General features: G+C 39.5%; 1 protein-coding gene across 1 annotated transcript; it reads right to left on the reverse strand.

The window, feature by feature from the left end:
• Positions 1 to 3,478: 3,478 nt before the first annotated feature.
• Positions 3,479 to 14,887, reverse strand: LOC139449769 (zinc finger protein 468-like). The gene is made up of 2 exons (XM_071231298.1): positions 14,758 to 14,887; positions 3,479 to 7,701 (listed from the first exon to the last, which is right to left on the reverse strand). The coding sequence occupies exon 2, from the start codon at positions 7,595 to 7,597 to the stop codon at positions 6,524 to 6,526; it is 1,074 nt and encodes a 357-aa protein (XP_071087399.1). The 5' UTR covers positions 7,598 to 7,701; positions 14,758 to 14,887; the 3' UTR covers positions 3,479 to 6,523.
• Between the last annotated feature and the right edge of the window lie 2,629 nt (positions 14,888 to 17,516).

The raw sequence follows: 17,516 nt of genomic DNA on the forward strand, positions 1-17,516 counted from the left end.
ACGTAACTTCATGCTCATGAAATGGAGACAGGAGCCCATTGAGACATCATTCACGCTTCTGTGCACCACGTAACTTCATGCTCACAAAATGGAGACAGGAGCCCAGTGAGACACCATTAATGCTTCTGTGTACCATGTAACTTCATGCTCACAAAAACAAGACAGGAGCCCAGTGAGACACCATTCACACTTCAGTGTACCATGTAACTTCATGCTCACAAAATGGAGACAGGAGCCCAGTGAGACACCATTCATGCTTTTGTGCACCACATAACTTCATGCTCACAAAATGGAGACAGGAGCCCAGTGAGACACTATTTACGCTTCTGTGCACCACGTAACTTCATGCTTACGAAATGGAGACAGGAGCCCAGTGAGACACTATTTACGCTTCTGTGCACCACGTAACTTCATGCTTACGAAATGGAGACAGGAGCCCAGTGAGACACCATTCACGCTTCTGTGCACCACGTAAGTTCATGCTTACAAAATGGAGACAGGAGCCCAGTGAGACACCATTCACGCTTCTGTGTACCATGTAACTTCATGCTCACAAAATGGAGACAGGAGCCCAGTGAGACACCATTAATGCTTCTGTGTACCACGTAACTTCATGCTCACAAAATGGAGACAGGAGCCCAGTGAGACACTATTTACGCTTCTGTGTACCATGTAACTTCATGCTCACAAAAGCAAGACAGGAGCCCATTGAGACACCATTCACGCTTCAGTGTACCATTTCACTTCATGCTCACAAAATGGAGACAGGAGCCCAGTGAGACACCATTCACGCTTCTGTGTACCATGTAACTTCATGCTCACAAAAACAAGACAGGAGCCCATTGAGACACCATTCACGCTTCAGTGTACCATTTCACTTCATGCTCACAAAATGAAGACAGGAGCCCAGTGAGACACCATTCATGCTTCCATGTACCTACACACATAAGCATGTAAAGTGAATCAATACAATACACATCATGTCTGTCTACACACTTTAATATTTGGAAAACATAAACAGTTTCAAAACAATACCATCAATTGATTGAAGGATTAAGAAGTATAATGTCTGGGCTTCAGAGGCACAGAATCCGTGGACAACAGGCATGACTAACACAAACAAATCCTTAAGTGTTGACAGGAAACACATGAAATGCAAGATGACATGAGATTCATATTACTAAAGGTCAATTTCGGCCGAGTGATTGAGTGAGTGATTGAGTGAGTGAGTGAGTTTGGTTTTACGCCGCTTTTAGCAATATTCCAGCAATATCACGGCAGGGCACACCAGAAATGGGCTTCACACACTGTACCCATGTCGAGAATCGAACCCGGGTCTTCGGCGTGACGAGCGAACGCTTTAACCACTAGGCTACCCAACACCCCCACCCCCCCCTCGAGTGATTGAAGAGTCCATTGATAGGAACACTACCACAATATAGGCAAGTTTCTTGTCCACTCAACCAGAGTACTGAATGTAAATCATTAATCAACCCAAGGCCACAATTTGTTTCCTACCTTAAAACATTTTGCTGATGAATATAATAATTCTGATTACTTGGGGGGGATGAGAAATAGGCAAAATAATATGTTGGTTCGCAGGTGCGTATATTTGTTTTTTGCATATTTTTGTGTGGTGGGAGGAGATATAGTAGTTTTCTTTTAATTATGCAAATCTTAATGGTTAGTTGAATATGTAGCAGCTAAGTATGTGAAGGTTTAAGTTGAATATTTAGCTCTTTAAAAAAGCCTTGCCAAAATCCTGATCTAGTCAGCTGAATACACTATACTGCACAGGACTGTTCCGAAACCTTCGTGACTACACACACTGATTCAGCAGGAATTATTGTCTTCCCTCACATGTCCTTCAAAAATAGAGTTATCGTTATTTTACACAGAATGTAACTGTAGACATTATTTTGGTTATATCATGGGGTATCAGCTTATGGGAGGAAAGCTCAAAGTAATACAAGTAATGAACATGGTGCTTACAAACCAAAGATGATAATGTTGCAAACATTTTATTCTAGTCCTGCAACAGCGAAGGGACAGCACTACTGCATGTGAAAAACAATATTCTTTTTAAGATGGGTTTACTCAGGCCTTACCAATAATCAGAGAAACAGATATGTGTCAGTTTGTTTGATATGCCAACAGAGTACTGGTACTACAGACATAAAAGCACATATCAACAGAAAATAAATAGTTGAGAGACAATGTGCTTTTGTTTCTTTCATACCAGGGCGCCCAAAGTTTCCGATGATAAACACAAAATGTCAATGCCAGAAAATAACCAGTCTCGATTATCTAACGAAACAGATTCCATTGGGCACAAGAGACTAAATAGCTGTTAAACTTTATGAATGGATCACAGAAAATCAGTAACAACAGGTATTCGCAAAATGGGTGAGTATGCCTGCATATCGTAACTTATATGTTGAGACCATCTTCATCTGTTAAACAAGTAACTGAAAAGTCTACCCCGACATATTCCAACAACACCAACCCAATCCTGACACAACACACAATATTTAACAAGCTACCCCGTCACTGCTAGTGCTCACCACAAGCAAAATAACAACATTTTCTGTCTTGAGTCAAAGGATTTTCTCTCAATATGAGAATGTAACAAGTGAGTGAGTGAGTTGGGTTTAATGCCGCTTTTTTAACAGTATTCCAGTTGTCGCGGCGTGTCAGCTTATTTTGGGAGGAAAGTCCGAAGTGGTGCAGGTCTCAGACGTTTACCACTTTGGTGAAACCTACGAGCACGGGTATGGTGCTGACAAACCAAGAAACATAATCGGGGCGAACCGGGATTCCAATCCACAATCATAGGTTTCTGGTGTGCCCAAGGGACACAACTCTGCACAACGAATTGCGGTGCCTTAGACGACTGGACCATCCGTGCCCCCAAGAGAATGTAACAAGCACAAAGTGATCTTTGTCCAAGAAATAACCTATTATTAACAGGATAACCATTATTTAAGGGGACTGCTCTAAAACTGACTTTGAGACTATACACTCGAACATTCAGGGAAAAGAACAGGTGCTTCTTTCACAAATCAACAGACCTATGAAAGTCATAGTGCTAAGAGTGCCTTGTGGAATGAGTGAGTGAGCGAGTTGACAATATTCTTTTAACAATATTCCAGTTATTTCACGAATGGCAGCTTAATGTGGGAGGAAAGCCCGAAGTGATGCAGGTCTCAGACGTTTACCACTTCAGTGAAACAAACAAGGACGGGTTTGGTGCTGACAAATCTAGAAATATAATTGGGCCAAACCGGAATTTAAAAATAATCACCCTACCTTAATCCTTAATGCTCGTAGATTGTTTTTATGACCCTCCCCAAATAGACATGATGCAAAAGAACTCTGTATTTTATAATAAAATGTTGTTTCTCAACATGATCCTCCCCAAATATGTGCATTATTTTCTTGACCCCCCCCCCCCCCCCCCCCGCGAACTGTCATATTTCGGGGTGATGACAAGGTTAGAAACTAACAGTTTCCGTCCACTAGTCCTTATAATGACAACGTATAGCAAAACCCTTAAAATAGCAAATTTCTACTAGTCCTTATGATACCTATACCATTGAGCAGTTTGGCAAGGACTATAGGACTAGTGCCAATTTCTAACGCTGGATCATGATGAGGTTTCTCTCGTTATAACAGCTCCACACTGGCTACATCATGTCATGTCACAGTCCGGTTTGTGTTGAGTCTCCCAGACAGCTAATAACGATGCTTAGTTTTACTTCTACTAATCTGGAGTGTGGTATGTCCCTGACCTGGCAGAATAAGATGACAGGTGCTTGTTCTATCATCAAAGAGGTGTTACTCTTTAGCTGAGTCCATACTCCAAGTACCAATCACCAGCATGTGAGTGTGTCATGTTAGATGACAGTGAATGCTAATCCTAATTAGGGTGAGCCAATAAAAATATAATGTGATAAACTTATTCTTTGTCCAGCAAACCAGGATAAAGAGCATTATGCAGATTCTATTTGATGAGAGATTACCAAAGACAGGCCAGGATTGTACAACTGATCTGGTGTAGAAAGAAATCTGTTGCAGAGACACTTTTCTACTGTGAAAAGAGTCTTTGTTAGGCAGATTCAACTTTAGAAAGATAATTTTTCAGACAAAGGAGTGTCTTCAATAGACAGATTCCACTGTAGAAAGAATCTTCGATAGACAGATTCCACTGTAGAAAGAGTCTTTGATAGACAGATTCCACTGTAGAGTGTCTCTGTTAGACAGATTCCAGTGTAGAGAGTGTCTTTCTAAGACAAATTCCACAGTAGAACCTCTTTGTCACACAGTCATTGTAGTTAACATGTCCCCAAGGCCCCCCTATATTAATTAGCTAGTTTACATAGCTTTTGCTCAAATCCTAGAAAAAAATTTAAAAAAAAATTATTTAAATGATTTGTAGGAGGCGAAATTTATAACATTTCAAATTTTCTGTTTTTCTTTTGTCAATTTTGTGAATTGTTACAAGAATGTTAACTATTTGTAATGTTGTATCATATTCATGATGATAAAGACACACAGGTCCTGGCTACTTCCCGCCAATCTTGCCCACTCCTGCCTGCAGGGAAACCAAATATTGTCTGTATAGCGTGGTCATCAAATTCAGCGGAAATAAAACCAAAAGCCAGAACAGATTGTGGCTGTGTGCCCTGCAGTTAAAAATACCATAATCAAATTAACCCTGAATTGTACACATTTACTAGAAGTCCATTTCCCGAGGCAAGAGAGTTAACTGACTATAAAAGTCCAGTTTCCACCCTTGCAGAACTAGGCTGGTATTATGGAGTTATATTTTGGCTGGACTATCGAGTCTATGCATAGTCCAATCAAAATCGCGCAATGAAATCGAAATCCGGTTCGTAAACTGTCATGCAGATTTCGGTCGATTGCAGGATTTGCAAAACATGTGCACCGCCAACTTGTTGTCAACAGATATTTTCCAAATCTTTCATGGTTTTGATCAAGTTGCTCATATAATTTGATGCACTTCGCGATTTGAGACCCGTTTTATCACAATTTAGATCTTGATTATTGACCAGATCGTCCTGACTGGGTGCGGGCCATTTTGTTTGAATCAAATGCAAGTGATACGAGAGATGGAATCTGATTCGTTCATAGGAGAGGCATCGAAGGGACATAACTCCTAATAGCCACTGATGGCGCTACGATCGAGCACAGGAATTCCAGGCTTGTTCGGCAAGGGTGGAAACTGGACTTTTATAGTCAGTTAACTCTTGCCTCGGGAAGATGCAAGAAGTCAAGTGATACAAATTGTCATAGATTTGCCATTTCTCATCTTTAACACTGTGACAAGTTGGCTAACACTGAATATTGGAGTTCATTAATGAAATACACACGTTGTAATCTCATGCATCAATGTGACTGGGGTTTCCATCAGGGGTGAAATGATACATCGATGCACCGGTTCATTGTGAGTTTTCATGCGATGACACACAACATTTATGTGTTGTAATTAGCATTGCAACTTTACTACAGAAAATAGCCGCTACAAACATTTACCGTTTCATTTTGAACTTGCTCTGAAATTTTTAGAATCAAGAAGTCTCCACGTGATTTGCTGTAAATATGCTCACGGCGATACGTCTTGTTTCGTGACCTATGTATTGTGATATGTATTGTTTCCTATTTCAAATGTTGACATACACAGGTCACACACAATATTTTAACATGTGCTGTAAGTTGATTACATTAATTAATACTGATTACAGATTACAGATAACCAAGGTAATATGGACATACTTGAAACTATCAACTTTGCCAGCATGGCCAGGCCACTTGATGATATAAACATGTCATTTAACAAGTAAACATAAATATCTTCCATATATATCATACATGCTACAGTCCATGACAGACAGGGTAAAAGTAAACAATGGTAAAGAGTCTATCAAATCAACAAAACAATGGCCAAGCAAAATGTAGCAGGCAGTCGAGTCATCCCACAGATGACATAATTACCGACGGGGTAACCTCTTTGGTCATGTGGACAAGGCGACAAGCCTTGGATCATATGGTCCGTAGTTCAAATCCCATCACAGGATTAGTAATTTTATGGCTGCTACTTACCGCCCAAGGGTCTGAGCATGTTCATATTTGAGTAAAATAAGTCTCAGTACCTATATTGCCTTGGATGTGCCTTCAGTTGACAACAGTGTGTAAAATGGCAAAAATCATTCCACTGGTGGCATCAGTGCTTTTGCTGAGGGGGTTAACCTGTTTGGTCATGTGTATAAGGCGGCCTACCTCGGAGCAGAAGGTCCATGGTTTGAAATCCATTAAGGGATTAAACTACAAAGACAATGGGGAGATATCACCATGATCACAATCCCACCATGGTGAATTTGTGTTCATTTGAGTTTGTGGTCAACAAACTCCCTTGATTCTGACAACATTTTAATCAGTAGTCAAGAAGATCTACTACTAAGGTAGTACACTATTACAAAGATGGCCTTTGCAGTAAATCTAACTAAACTAAATTAACTTCACCATCTTCATCCAATACAGGAGGCTTGAAATATTCACTCTTAATTCCATTTGTTGTCTGTGTTGTGTTTGGTGAACCATTGTCACCACCATGCTGTGACTTCAAGTGAGTTTTAAGGGATCCAGGTTGAGAAAACACTTTCTCACACAAATGACACTGGAATGGTCTTTCACGAGAATGGACCCTTCGATGTGGAATTAGATTTTCAGAATATGCAAATGTCTTGTCACAAAACTCACACTTAAAGGGTTTCTCTCCAGAATGCATCCTTAGATGTTTCTTCAATGTTCCCGACTGTGAGAAACTCTTCCCGCACTCCTCACAGTTGAATGGTTTTTCCCCTGTGTGGGTCCGCACATGTGTCTTCATATTCCCTTCGTACATAAACGTCTTGTCACAGAACGGGCAGCTGAAGGACTTCTCTCCACTGTGGACTCTCATGTGAGTCTTCAGCGTTGTTTGAGACACATAAGTCTTGTCACACATGTCACATGGGTACACTTTAATCTGAGGTCGGGAGAGGTCACCATTAGAGTGGGCAGAGATCTTCTTGCAAGCATCACACTTGATACTTCTGAATTCATACAAGTCTTTGATCATATCACCACAGATGTCACACTGGACTGTTTTACTGACCACAGACTCCTGACTGAGCCGAGTCTCCACTGGCTTCTCACATTCAGAAGCTCCTGATTGACTTGCTCCAATCCTTCCACAGTTGCTTTGTGTGAGCTGGGCTTTGAATGCTGCATAGTTGGGAGGACTAAAATACTCCATGGGCATGACCGTAGGGAAGAGTGCTTGCTGGTCCATGTGTGTGTTGACAGTCACTTGCCTGATGCCAGTTGCCTTCTGTGACATGCTACTTTCCCTGTTATTACCTAATATGCATGGAACAAGGCCAAAACTGCCTCTCAGGTAGTCAGTCTGAGTGGGAAGCGCTGGTAGATCTTGTCTGTTAGGCTTGCTGTGGCTTATCTGTGAACAAGATATTTCTTGATGCCCAGAAGATTCATGTCTGACAACAGGAAAACAGGTACTGCCCCCGGAAAACATCAGTGCTTTTACTCAGCTGGTGTTGCCAACATCAGTGTAGACATGCTGACCACAGTTGCTGGGACAGGCCCTCCATCAATTCAGCTCTGGCCCAGGTCCATTTTCTGCAAAGACAATATCTTAAATTGGAAAAGTGTTTGTAGGTACAGTCAAGACTGTTGTCTCAAACTAGGATGTGTCAAATACCTGGTCGTGATGAACTCATAGTCAGGCCCTGGCAAACTCTTGATACATTTATTACTATCTTAATCTGGTAGAGTCAAACTCGATGTGTCAAATTCCTGCTTGTCTCTAACTTAATTTATTATGCCCAGAGTTAAATAAAAAATCAGCATGATCAAAACATACACTGATGAGTTGAACTAAACATTTTTGAAAACACAACTTTGCACAAGTCAGAACTTGTATCAAGAATAAAGTCCTTTACACTAAACGGTTTGAAACATCAGAGACAGAAAACTGTCGATTGGATTGTTTTTACTTTTATTATATAAATCCTACTTACATAACATGCATGATCTGCTTGGCTTTCTGTTGTAAGATGTTTGTTTGTTTGTTTGTTGTATAACGCCGCACTCAGCAATATTCCAGCTAAATGACGGCGGTATGTAAATAATCAAGTCTGGACCAGACAATCCAGTGACTGACATGGTGAGCATCGATCCACGCAATTAGGATATGATGACATGCATCAACAAAGTCAGTGAGCCTGACCACCCAATCCCGTTAGTTGCCTCATACAACAAGCATAGTTTCCTTTTAGAGCAAGATAGGATTGCTAAAGACCTAATCTACCACGGATCTTCACGGATCTTCTATTGTATGATGACTTGGTCAGACCCTAATAAGGTAGGATGTATCCAATTATTTCCGTGGTCAACAGGAGTTCAAGACAGCAGTGAGCAGGGTTTGACTGCACTTCCTATTGCTTGTGTACAAACTAGCATGACAAATTGCAGTTTGGGTACCGGTCTGTGTTTCTTTACAGACCTTTGTTGACTGCATTGAATAATGCACAAAAACGATGTGCTTCACGTGTTGTAGGTGAGGTTAAATTGGGTTTAACATCGTGTCCAAGATTATTTCACGCATGCACGTGAGTGTGTGTGTGTGTGTGTGTGTGTGTGTTTGTGTGTGGCTGCTTGTACTAGACCGGAGTGATGCCAATTTGTAGTGCAAGCCCAGAGATATCATGCCGCAGATTAACATGAATACCCCACTCAGACACAGTATACTGACTCCGAGACGACCAGTCCTTGTTTTAGCCCCTTAATGCCGAGCACCAGACAGGGTAACAACAAGTACCATATTTTAACATCTTTTGGTATGACGCAGCTGGGGATCGAACGGATGCTCTACCACTAGACCACGGAGGCGGTCTCATGTGTTGTACCTTAGACATGTCAGGCATGTACACTGTTTTTATGAGCTATTGCGAATGGTGACACACTTAGGGCAGCACATGAACAGATGCAACTAGAAGTCACATGAAACAGCATTAAAAACAGTTTCTTGCTAAAATGGATAGAATTATCAAACCGCCAGCATGTTATCAGAAATGAGCGGGCCACTGGAACTTGATTATGCCCTCATATTGCTTGACGATGGGCCATCGTCATGTCTGTTGTTAGGTTACGTCATAGGGATAGGGAAAGGTGACTTCATGTTCAATGGTGACGTTATCTTGTTTGTTCAATGATGTTTCCATATTTGTAAAAGTGGGTCACTGACATTCGTGTTGATTCCAGTAAATGTTTCAAAACCGATATTGTGGTATATTTTTATTTGATAAGAAATTCTATCCATTTTAGCTATAATAACGGCGACACTATTTTTCAGGGAATTATCATTTGTAGAAACCCTCGGTCTTTTCAACTTCCCTTCTCCATCTGCAAGTTGTTGGAAGACATTGGGCTTCTGCAAATGATAAGGCCCTGAAAAATAGCGTTATCCTAATATTATATTTTAAAATGTCCGCTCATTTCATATAACAATACAGTGAATTTCCCACCATTGATACTAAGGTTATTTTTAGTTATGGTGTGTAATACGGTGTCATATCAGGTTAGCAGAAACATATTGGGCAAGGCGTCAGCCCTTATGGCAACTAAAGACACCATAACAAATTCATTATGCTGAAAAGTTTACACTAACTGGTATCCTTATCGCACATGTCATGTCAAAATGAAAACTTGACACTTACAATCATGACATTAAGAGTTCAAGGGAGACACTCTTCAAACCGCAGAGGCCAAACCTTGTTGATAATTTAAAAATAATCTTTATCAATAAAGTCACGCGCATGATGTCCTTGCACATGAAAATTAATGATATTAAAACACAAAACAGTGTTGAATAACAAATTTCTGTACCATAATTTTCATGTGAAATATGTGAAGTGGGTGTTGGAAATCCAAAATGGTTGTTACTGACATTATACGGTCTCATAAGTCTGCTCCTTGATTGGTCGATCTCACTTTTAAGCATAACAAAGGTGCATTTGTATGCTCTTACGATCTATCTTGACTCTATCCCAGGATTTAACCTGGAAAATTTTAATCCACAAAATTCCCTGCTTGCCAAAAAGATTTGAATTCTTAATGAAGGTAATTTGATTTCTACAAATACTTTTTTAAAGACAAACCACTGTTATCATTTATGTAATGAACAATCAGGATGTGCCAAGGCCACCAAGAGATCATAGTGCAGAGATCATAACAACATTTATCAACAATTTCATGTTTCAAACATAATTTCCATGAAACTTAGAAAAGGGACGTAAAATATCTCTTTTTAGCCTACATATATTTGAAAAAAAACAAGTGCAAAAGTGAGCGTGGCTCACTAATACCCCCGACCCGCCTAGTGTGTCAGTAGTTACAAATTAAATAGCTAGGATAGGGTTAGGCAGGGTTCCCCCTAGACTCCAATATCTGAGAGTCACCTTGACTTAGCATATGAATTTTTGGGAGTCAAAAATATTTCTTGAGAGTCAAATGTTTTATTGTGTGATTAATGAAATTTAAAGTGTTCACTGTTAATGTTACACTTAAAGTTAAGTATCTTTAAAATATTATATGTCTTTAGTTTAAGTTAACAAGTGCTAATTAATGTTTTCAGCTGATTGTACTACAGAGAAATAAAGGTGAAAAATTCATAAAAAAATGGAAAATTAATAAAAACAATTTTTTTCTTTTGACTGCACCCCTCCATATGACACAGATTATATGTACTAAGTTTGAGATGAATCCACTGACTAGTTTAAGAGAAATTGCGCGGACCAAACCTTCAAACGGACCTTAGGGTTTGAAAAATTCATAAAAAAATGGAAAATTAATAAAAACAATTTTTTTTCTTTTGACTGCACCCCTCCATATGACACAGATTATATGTACTAAGTTTCAGATGAATCCACTGAATAGTTTAAGAGCAATCGCGTGGACAAAGTTTTCGGACGGACGGACGGACGGACGGACAGAATCTTGGTATAACTATATACCCCCGACATTTTGTCGGGGGTATAAAAAGATTCTAGTGGTTCTCTCACTCAACATGAAGGTTGCAAGTTAGATTCCCTGAAATATAAAGACATTTGTCGTTTGCGTTTACATCATCCCAAACATATCCTTATGTAGATTGTTTTCAAATGCAGAATAAATCTCTATGGAGGGTCACTCTATAGAATATCTCTGGGCAAAGGACTTCATATAATATCCCTGGACAGGAGGTAATTTCTATATATCCCTGGGACAGAGGGACATTCTTGAAAAATCTGTGCTGAGAAATTATTCTACGTAATCAAGGCCCCGTTCAAAACAATAGGATGACATCACTAGAGGTGAATAAATCACTATCAAACATTGATCTGCAATAACTTCTTCTTACCATCAATATTATTATGTCATCATATGTCTGACCGAGGACTATAACCAGTGATAACAAGGCCAAAATGAAAACACCTTTTAATGGCATATTTATTACTTGACTCCCTAAACTAACTGCTTCCAAATACTACCAATCAAGGAAATCAAGGAAAAGCTAAACATGTCAGTTATATTATAGGATAACGGGAAGCAAGCTCAAATGAAGTGTGATGACAGCTGTCTATCACCTTGTGATTGCAATGTAAGGAATGGAATGACATTCAAAATTGGCCCCGCAAAGCCATATTGGCCCTCTTTTCCTTCTATATGATGGGGGCTGATTTGGGCTTATTACTGACAATTGATTAATAAATCACTTAGATATTTTGAAGGAGAGAATAGTATGTTCAAAGATTGCATTTGTCATTCTGGTCTCACTGCACGTGTTGATCACACAAGTTCTACCCTTTGTGTTATATGTAATTAGTTACCAGAAAAACATTTTCTCCAAATTGTTCAGTGTCAGCAAGCTCTCTGTTGATGCCATCAGCAGTATTCTACGTATAATAATGACATGGTGACATCATCAATTGGTTCCATACATTACACCTATGTCAGGAAAAGAAGCCAGATCCTATGTGTGGAGATCTGATGACTTAACCACAAGGCTACCCCACCACATTCCTGTCTGATCATGTTCAGTGTGATTAGAACTGTAATATTGTTATTTCCATCAGTCACAAAAATAACTCAAATTTTGCACTTCCATTATACTTAAATAAATTATCTAAAGGGACTGGCAATTAATTGCAGGGGGTAAAATGCACATTTTTCATGACCCTCCCCTAGGGACTATCATACTGTTTGGTGAACCTCACCCGATTCCCCCCGACCCACCCACCCCTGTAATAAATGACCGGTCCCTAATGTGCCTTGCACACTGTCTCCTTGCAATCAGATTTAATCCAACTTATGACACCATCTATACATGTAACCATCTTCCCGAGGCAAGGGTGTTTTAAGACTCTAAAAGTCCAGTTTCCACTAGGATGGAATTTCCAGGCTCAATCGTAGCACCACCAGTGGCTATTACAAGTTATGTCCCTACCATTGACCAATCAGATTCCATCTCTTATATCACTTGCAATTGCTACAAAAAAATGGCGGCACCAAGTCAAGTCGATCTGATCGATAATCAAGACCTATATTGTAAAAAAAACAGGCCTTACCTTGCGAAGTGAATTAATTCACTTGAGCAACTTGATTAAAAAATGAAAAGACTTCCAAAATATCTGTCTACGCCCATTTGGCAGTACACATGCTTTGCACGTTGGAATCCATGTTGCTTAGGAACCGGATGTCTCGTTTGTTACGCAATTTTGATTGGACTATGCATAGACTCGTTAGTCCAGACAAATTGTAACTCAGGAATTCCAGTCTAGTTCGGCAAGGGTGGAAATTGGACTCTTAAAGTCAATTAATGCCCTTGCCTTGGGAAGATGACATGTAACTTAATTGTTGTTAATGTGAGAAAACTCATCAATGCCCAGGTCATAATATAATTTTTCTCATCACCTATCACTGTCATCACTTATTTACTCTGATGGTGAAGCTTCATACCTTTTGGATCATCTTTCCAGACAATTCCATGCACTAAACTGTCTGTAGACAGTACTGACTTGAAGACATTATTATCCTCTTACATTGAGTAAATTTGTGTATGTGTGTGTTGTGTTTAAATGTGAGTGTGTGTGTGCAGCAATTTATCTAGACCTGCACAGGGGGCGATATTTGGTTCCAAGTCTGCAGCAAATGTCACTGAAAATTCCCCAAATGCAATTTAAGGATTCTCAATTAATGTAAGTTACAAATAGCGAAGTTGCTAAAAAAGACAAATATATAGGAAGATGTTTTAATGCTTAGTTACATATATTTGCCTTGAATGTAATCTCAAAATATGTTAAACTTGGCCTTACTCAAGAAATATCTTTTTAAAATCCAAATTTATAACGATTTTTTCCCCCCAAGTTGCCTCGTAAGGGCACTTAGAATCCTGTATAAATCCCTGTTGTGTGCGTGCATGCATGTGTAGTGTGTTTTGTGTTGTGTGAGTTTGTGTTGGTGTGCACATGTATGTGTAGAGTGTGTGTGCATGCGTGTGTGTGTGTGTGCGCGCATGCGTGTACATGTAAAGCAGCTTTGATAATTATTTTATCTGGACAATATATCAAATATTTATCACTTTGTTACAGACATATTGTCAAATCTGAGCAGAGAGCATTCACTCTGGAACTGGGAGCTATTTGCAGATATACGCCATTTCAGCCCTATTTGGGAAGCTTTAAATCTATTTTAAATACCATAATTCTTTTTTAGAACAGAAAAGGTGTAATTCTGGATCAGTGTGTAGATAACCATCAACAGGTTGTCTCGGGCGGTTGTTAACTTAGGACCCTCCCTAAACCGTTACCAAGACTCATGAAAAGTATCACCCAGGGAAATCCCTGCAATAGGTGCCCTGCTTGTTGTTGAGGGAGTGAGTGAGTATTGTTTTATCCTGCTATTGGCAATATTCCTGCAATACCACGACGGGGAACACCAGACACTGTACCTTTGTGGAAGCTAAATTGTTGCATGCATATGAGTATGGTTGTTTGTGCTAGTCCAGAATAAATTTTATAATGCCGATTTTATAGTGCTTTGGTGGTGCCTGGTGGGTAGCCTAGTGGTTAAAACGTTAACTCATCACGCCTAAGACTGGGTTTGATTCCCCACATCTGTTTATGTGCCAAGCCCAATTCTGGTGTACCCCGCCTAGATATTGCAAGAGTATTGCTAAAAACAGCATGAAAAGATACTCACTCACATTTATAGTGCTAGCCCACAGAGATACCATGCTGTGGTTTTTGTCATGGAGACCCTACCCAGACACAGTATACATACTCCAACAGAACCAGTCTTTTATTCATCCTGTTAAAGCGGACCCCCAGGCAGGGTAACAAAAAGGACCTTCTTTTAACATTTCTTGAGGTGACACTACCTGATGATCGAACCAACAACCTCAAAAAGTGTGCTAGAAGGCATGAAGGTAAAATGTACAAATTGCCATTTATCTGTAACTTGCCGTACGACAAGGAAGAATTATGTCAGAATGAAGGCCCGGATTTGACTCAATTATGATTTTGCTTCGAAAGGAACTCATCATGCGTAAGGACCGGCCAAATAAATAATAAACAGTAAACACTATTTTCCCGACACAATGTTTCTGGGACTAAATATAAAGAATAAAGCATTTACCAACGCAAATTGGATATTATGAATGTTGATGCCACAATGCTGCCTTGGTGATTTAGGCATCGACGTCCAAACCAGTTGTCTCACACAAAACAGAGCCGGGTTCAGCAAGTTGTTAAAAATTGCATGTCTTCCTCGTTCACAAACTCACCTCTGACAGCAGCTAACAAATGAGAATTATCTCCCCCTTGTTCGCCAATTCCCCGCCAGTCTGCTACAAGCGGCTTGATACGAGGCTCCGTCTCGTGATATCAGAAGTTGACAACAACGCAGAGAAACTCGGGAACCAGCTTAGCTATTATTTTCAACAAGGAATGATCTATAATCGAGCAATTATTTTGGAATTAATTATTCATAATTGTTATAGTATACACATAGAATAATCCATGGAACTGTGTGCGTCAGACTGTTTATTGAGATCGATTCCATTTCATATAATATAGACCTAGAGATTAATATACTCATGTTATTTCCATCAGAACTCGCAATTCTGTTTCTCTACCAAGGATGTTCATTGTCTATATATCCTTAGTCTGGAAAAATTCACATCTGCCCGTTCCATGGTAACATTTTAATGGATATCATACGTATTTTGCAACATTTGTATAATTGTAAAAATGGGAAACAACACCGCTTTGTGTAACACCAAACAAAAGGCACACAGACATACAGAGAGACAGTGAGAGAGAGGTATAGAGAGCGGTTGCGAGTTCTGAAACCCATTTCGTAACACCTGTCGCAAGCTAGATACACACGCCAATGTACATTTAATATTTCTCTCTGTTTTCAATATTTTACGTTCATAAATTATTTTGCTGTCAAAGGAACGTCGTTATCGGGATCATCAAGATATCCTTATTACTTCTTATATGATTTAGGCCACTTTAATCATTAATATTGAAGGGGTGCTGTTGCTTGATTAATCTAACGCATATACGAGTATATCCCGAAATATATGGATAGTGAACAAGAAAACCAGACTCAGTGTAGAAGTGTAAAAATGTATTATAAGTGAAGCGGGAATATATAACGTATAAAGTACTAAAACAAGCCCAACAATGATACATGAACACACACACAAAAAAGACAGTACTTCTTCCCTACATTAACAGCATAATGTGTAAACATTAAAATTTACAAATGTTATCTAATCGTAATTGCGCAGAACGATGCTCATGGTGCAGACTTGATTATTTACAGAATGCATACCAATAATACACCATCTTTGCGCCTCTAATAACCTTTTTCGTGCCATAATCACAGACAATGCTTCAACAATACAAGACAGTGACGTTACCGTAAATGCCCGCAATTGCGGTGTACATGTACTGCATGTTAAAAATGAATGGGTGGCATGTTGGACGTGCATGTCGTGCTGCGATGTGACATCACAGTTGTCACTGTACCGTCCTATGATTTGGACGGAACACCATTCTTGACATATTCACCACGGAATTGGCAGTTGTTGCGAATGGGGTTTATCATTTCCAGGGGTGCTTAACTTATTTCTTTGTCAACCACATCCTCATCCACATATGACTTTGAGATGTGAGAACATGTTTACACATTCTCACGAAATCTCATCAATTGAAAGTGAAGATGTCGGAAAAGGCGACTAACGGCTCGCTGACTTGGTTGATGTATGTCATCGTATCCCAATTGCGATTGTAGATGGAGGCTCACCATGTCAATCACTGGATTGTCTGGTCCAGACTTAATTTTTTTACAGACCGCCGTCATATATCTGGAATATAGCTGAGTGCGGCGCTGAACAACAAACACACAAACAAACATACAAACAAAACATTTTTTTAAATATCTGTTTAGCTGGAGGGGGAGCGGAAGTGAACTTTTAAAGTTATCTACTTTTATTGAAATTAACAAACTATTTTGATAATAACTAAAATATGAAAAGAAAATCAACTAAATCAACATGTTTGTCATGGTAGGAAATACGATCCGCAAATTACGTCATCGGGTATTGTGACGTGATTGTAAACTTTGAGGTGCAAGGCCCCGTCCCACAAGGCGATCGAACGGTAGCGCAACGACAGTCGTTGGTCTAAGTTAAAGTATATGAGTTGCGATAACCTTAGCTCTACGATAATTTTGTGGAACGGACGCCTGAATTCTAAAGGTGGACCGTTGTATGGTATTAAATTCATACGTTTCAACTTTTGACGTGTTTGAAGTATTACTGTGTTAAACTCAATTGGATCATGCCGTGGATCGTGTAGGTGTCAGCCTATTCACACTCAATAGTATAATTCTAAAAAACGTTATAAATGGCCAGTAATAAATAAAATACTAAACTCGCTCCCGTGTAAAACCAATTTTATGAAACGAGTGAATAGTTCTGGTATCTGACTCGCTTTCGCTCGTCAGATACCAGAACTATTCACTCGTTTCATAAAATTGGTATTACGCGGGAGCTCGTTTAGTATTCTATATATGTGCCCTAGGGTCATATCACGCCATGAGACAAAAATGTACTGTTTCCATCATCCGAAAGGCATTGTTGACGTCATTCGAATCTTATTGTGACGTGAAGTCTGAATGACGTCACACTAGAAACGATGTCATAGCTGAAGTTTGTTGACGTCATTCGACAAATTGTGGTTCCGCTGCTCTTGCGACTTGCTCTCCTCTTATTATGGGTAAACACTAAAATTCGTCTATGTGTGGGAACATCTTCTTCGGTAATATATAGAACATTATATTCGTGTTCATGTCATACTATGTTTACCCAACTCGTGCCTAAA

Source organism: Haliotis cracherodii, unplaced genomic scaffold, assembly GCF_022045235.1.
Source record: "Haliotis cracherodii isolate W230 unplaced genomic scaffold, xgHalCrac1.p SCAF_8, whole genome shotgun sequence".
Taxonomy (NCBI): Eukaryota; Metazoa; Mollusca; class Gastropoda; order Lepetellida; family Haliotidae; genus Haliotis; species Haliotis cracherodii.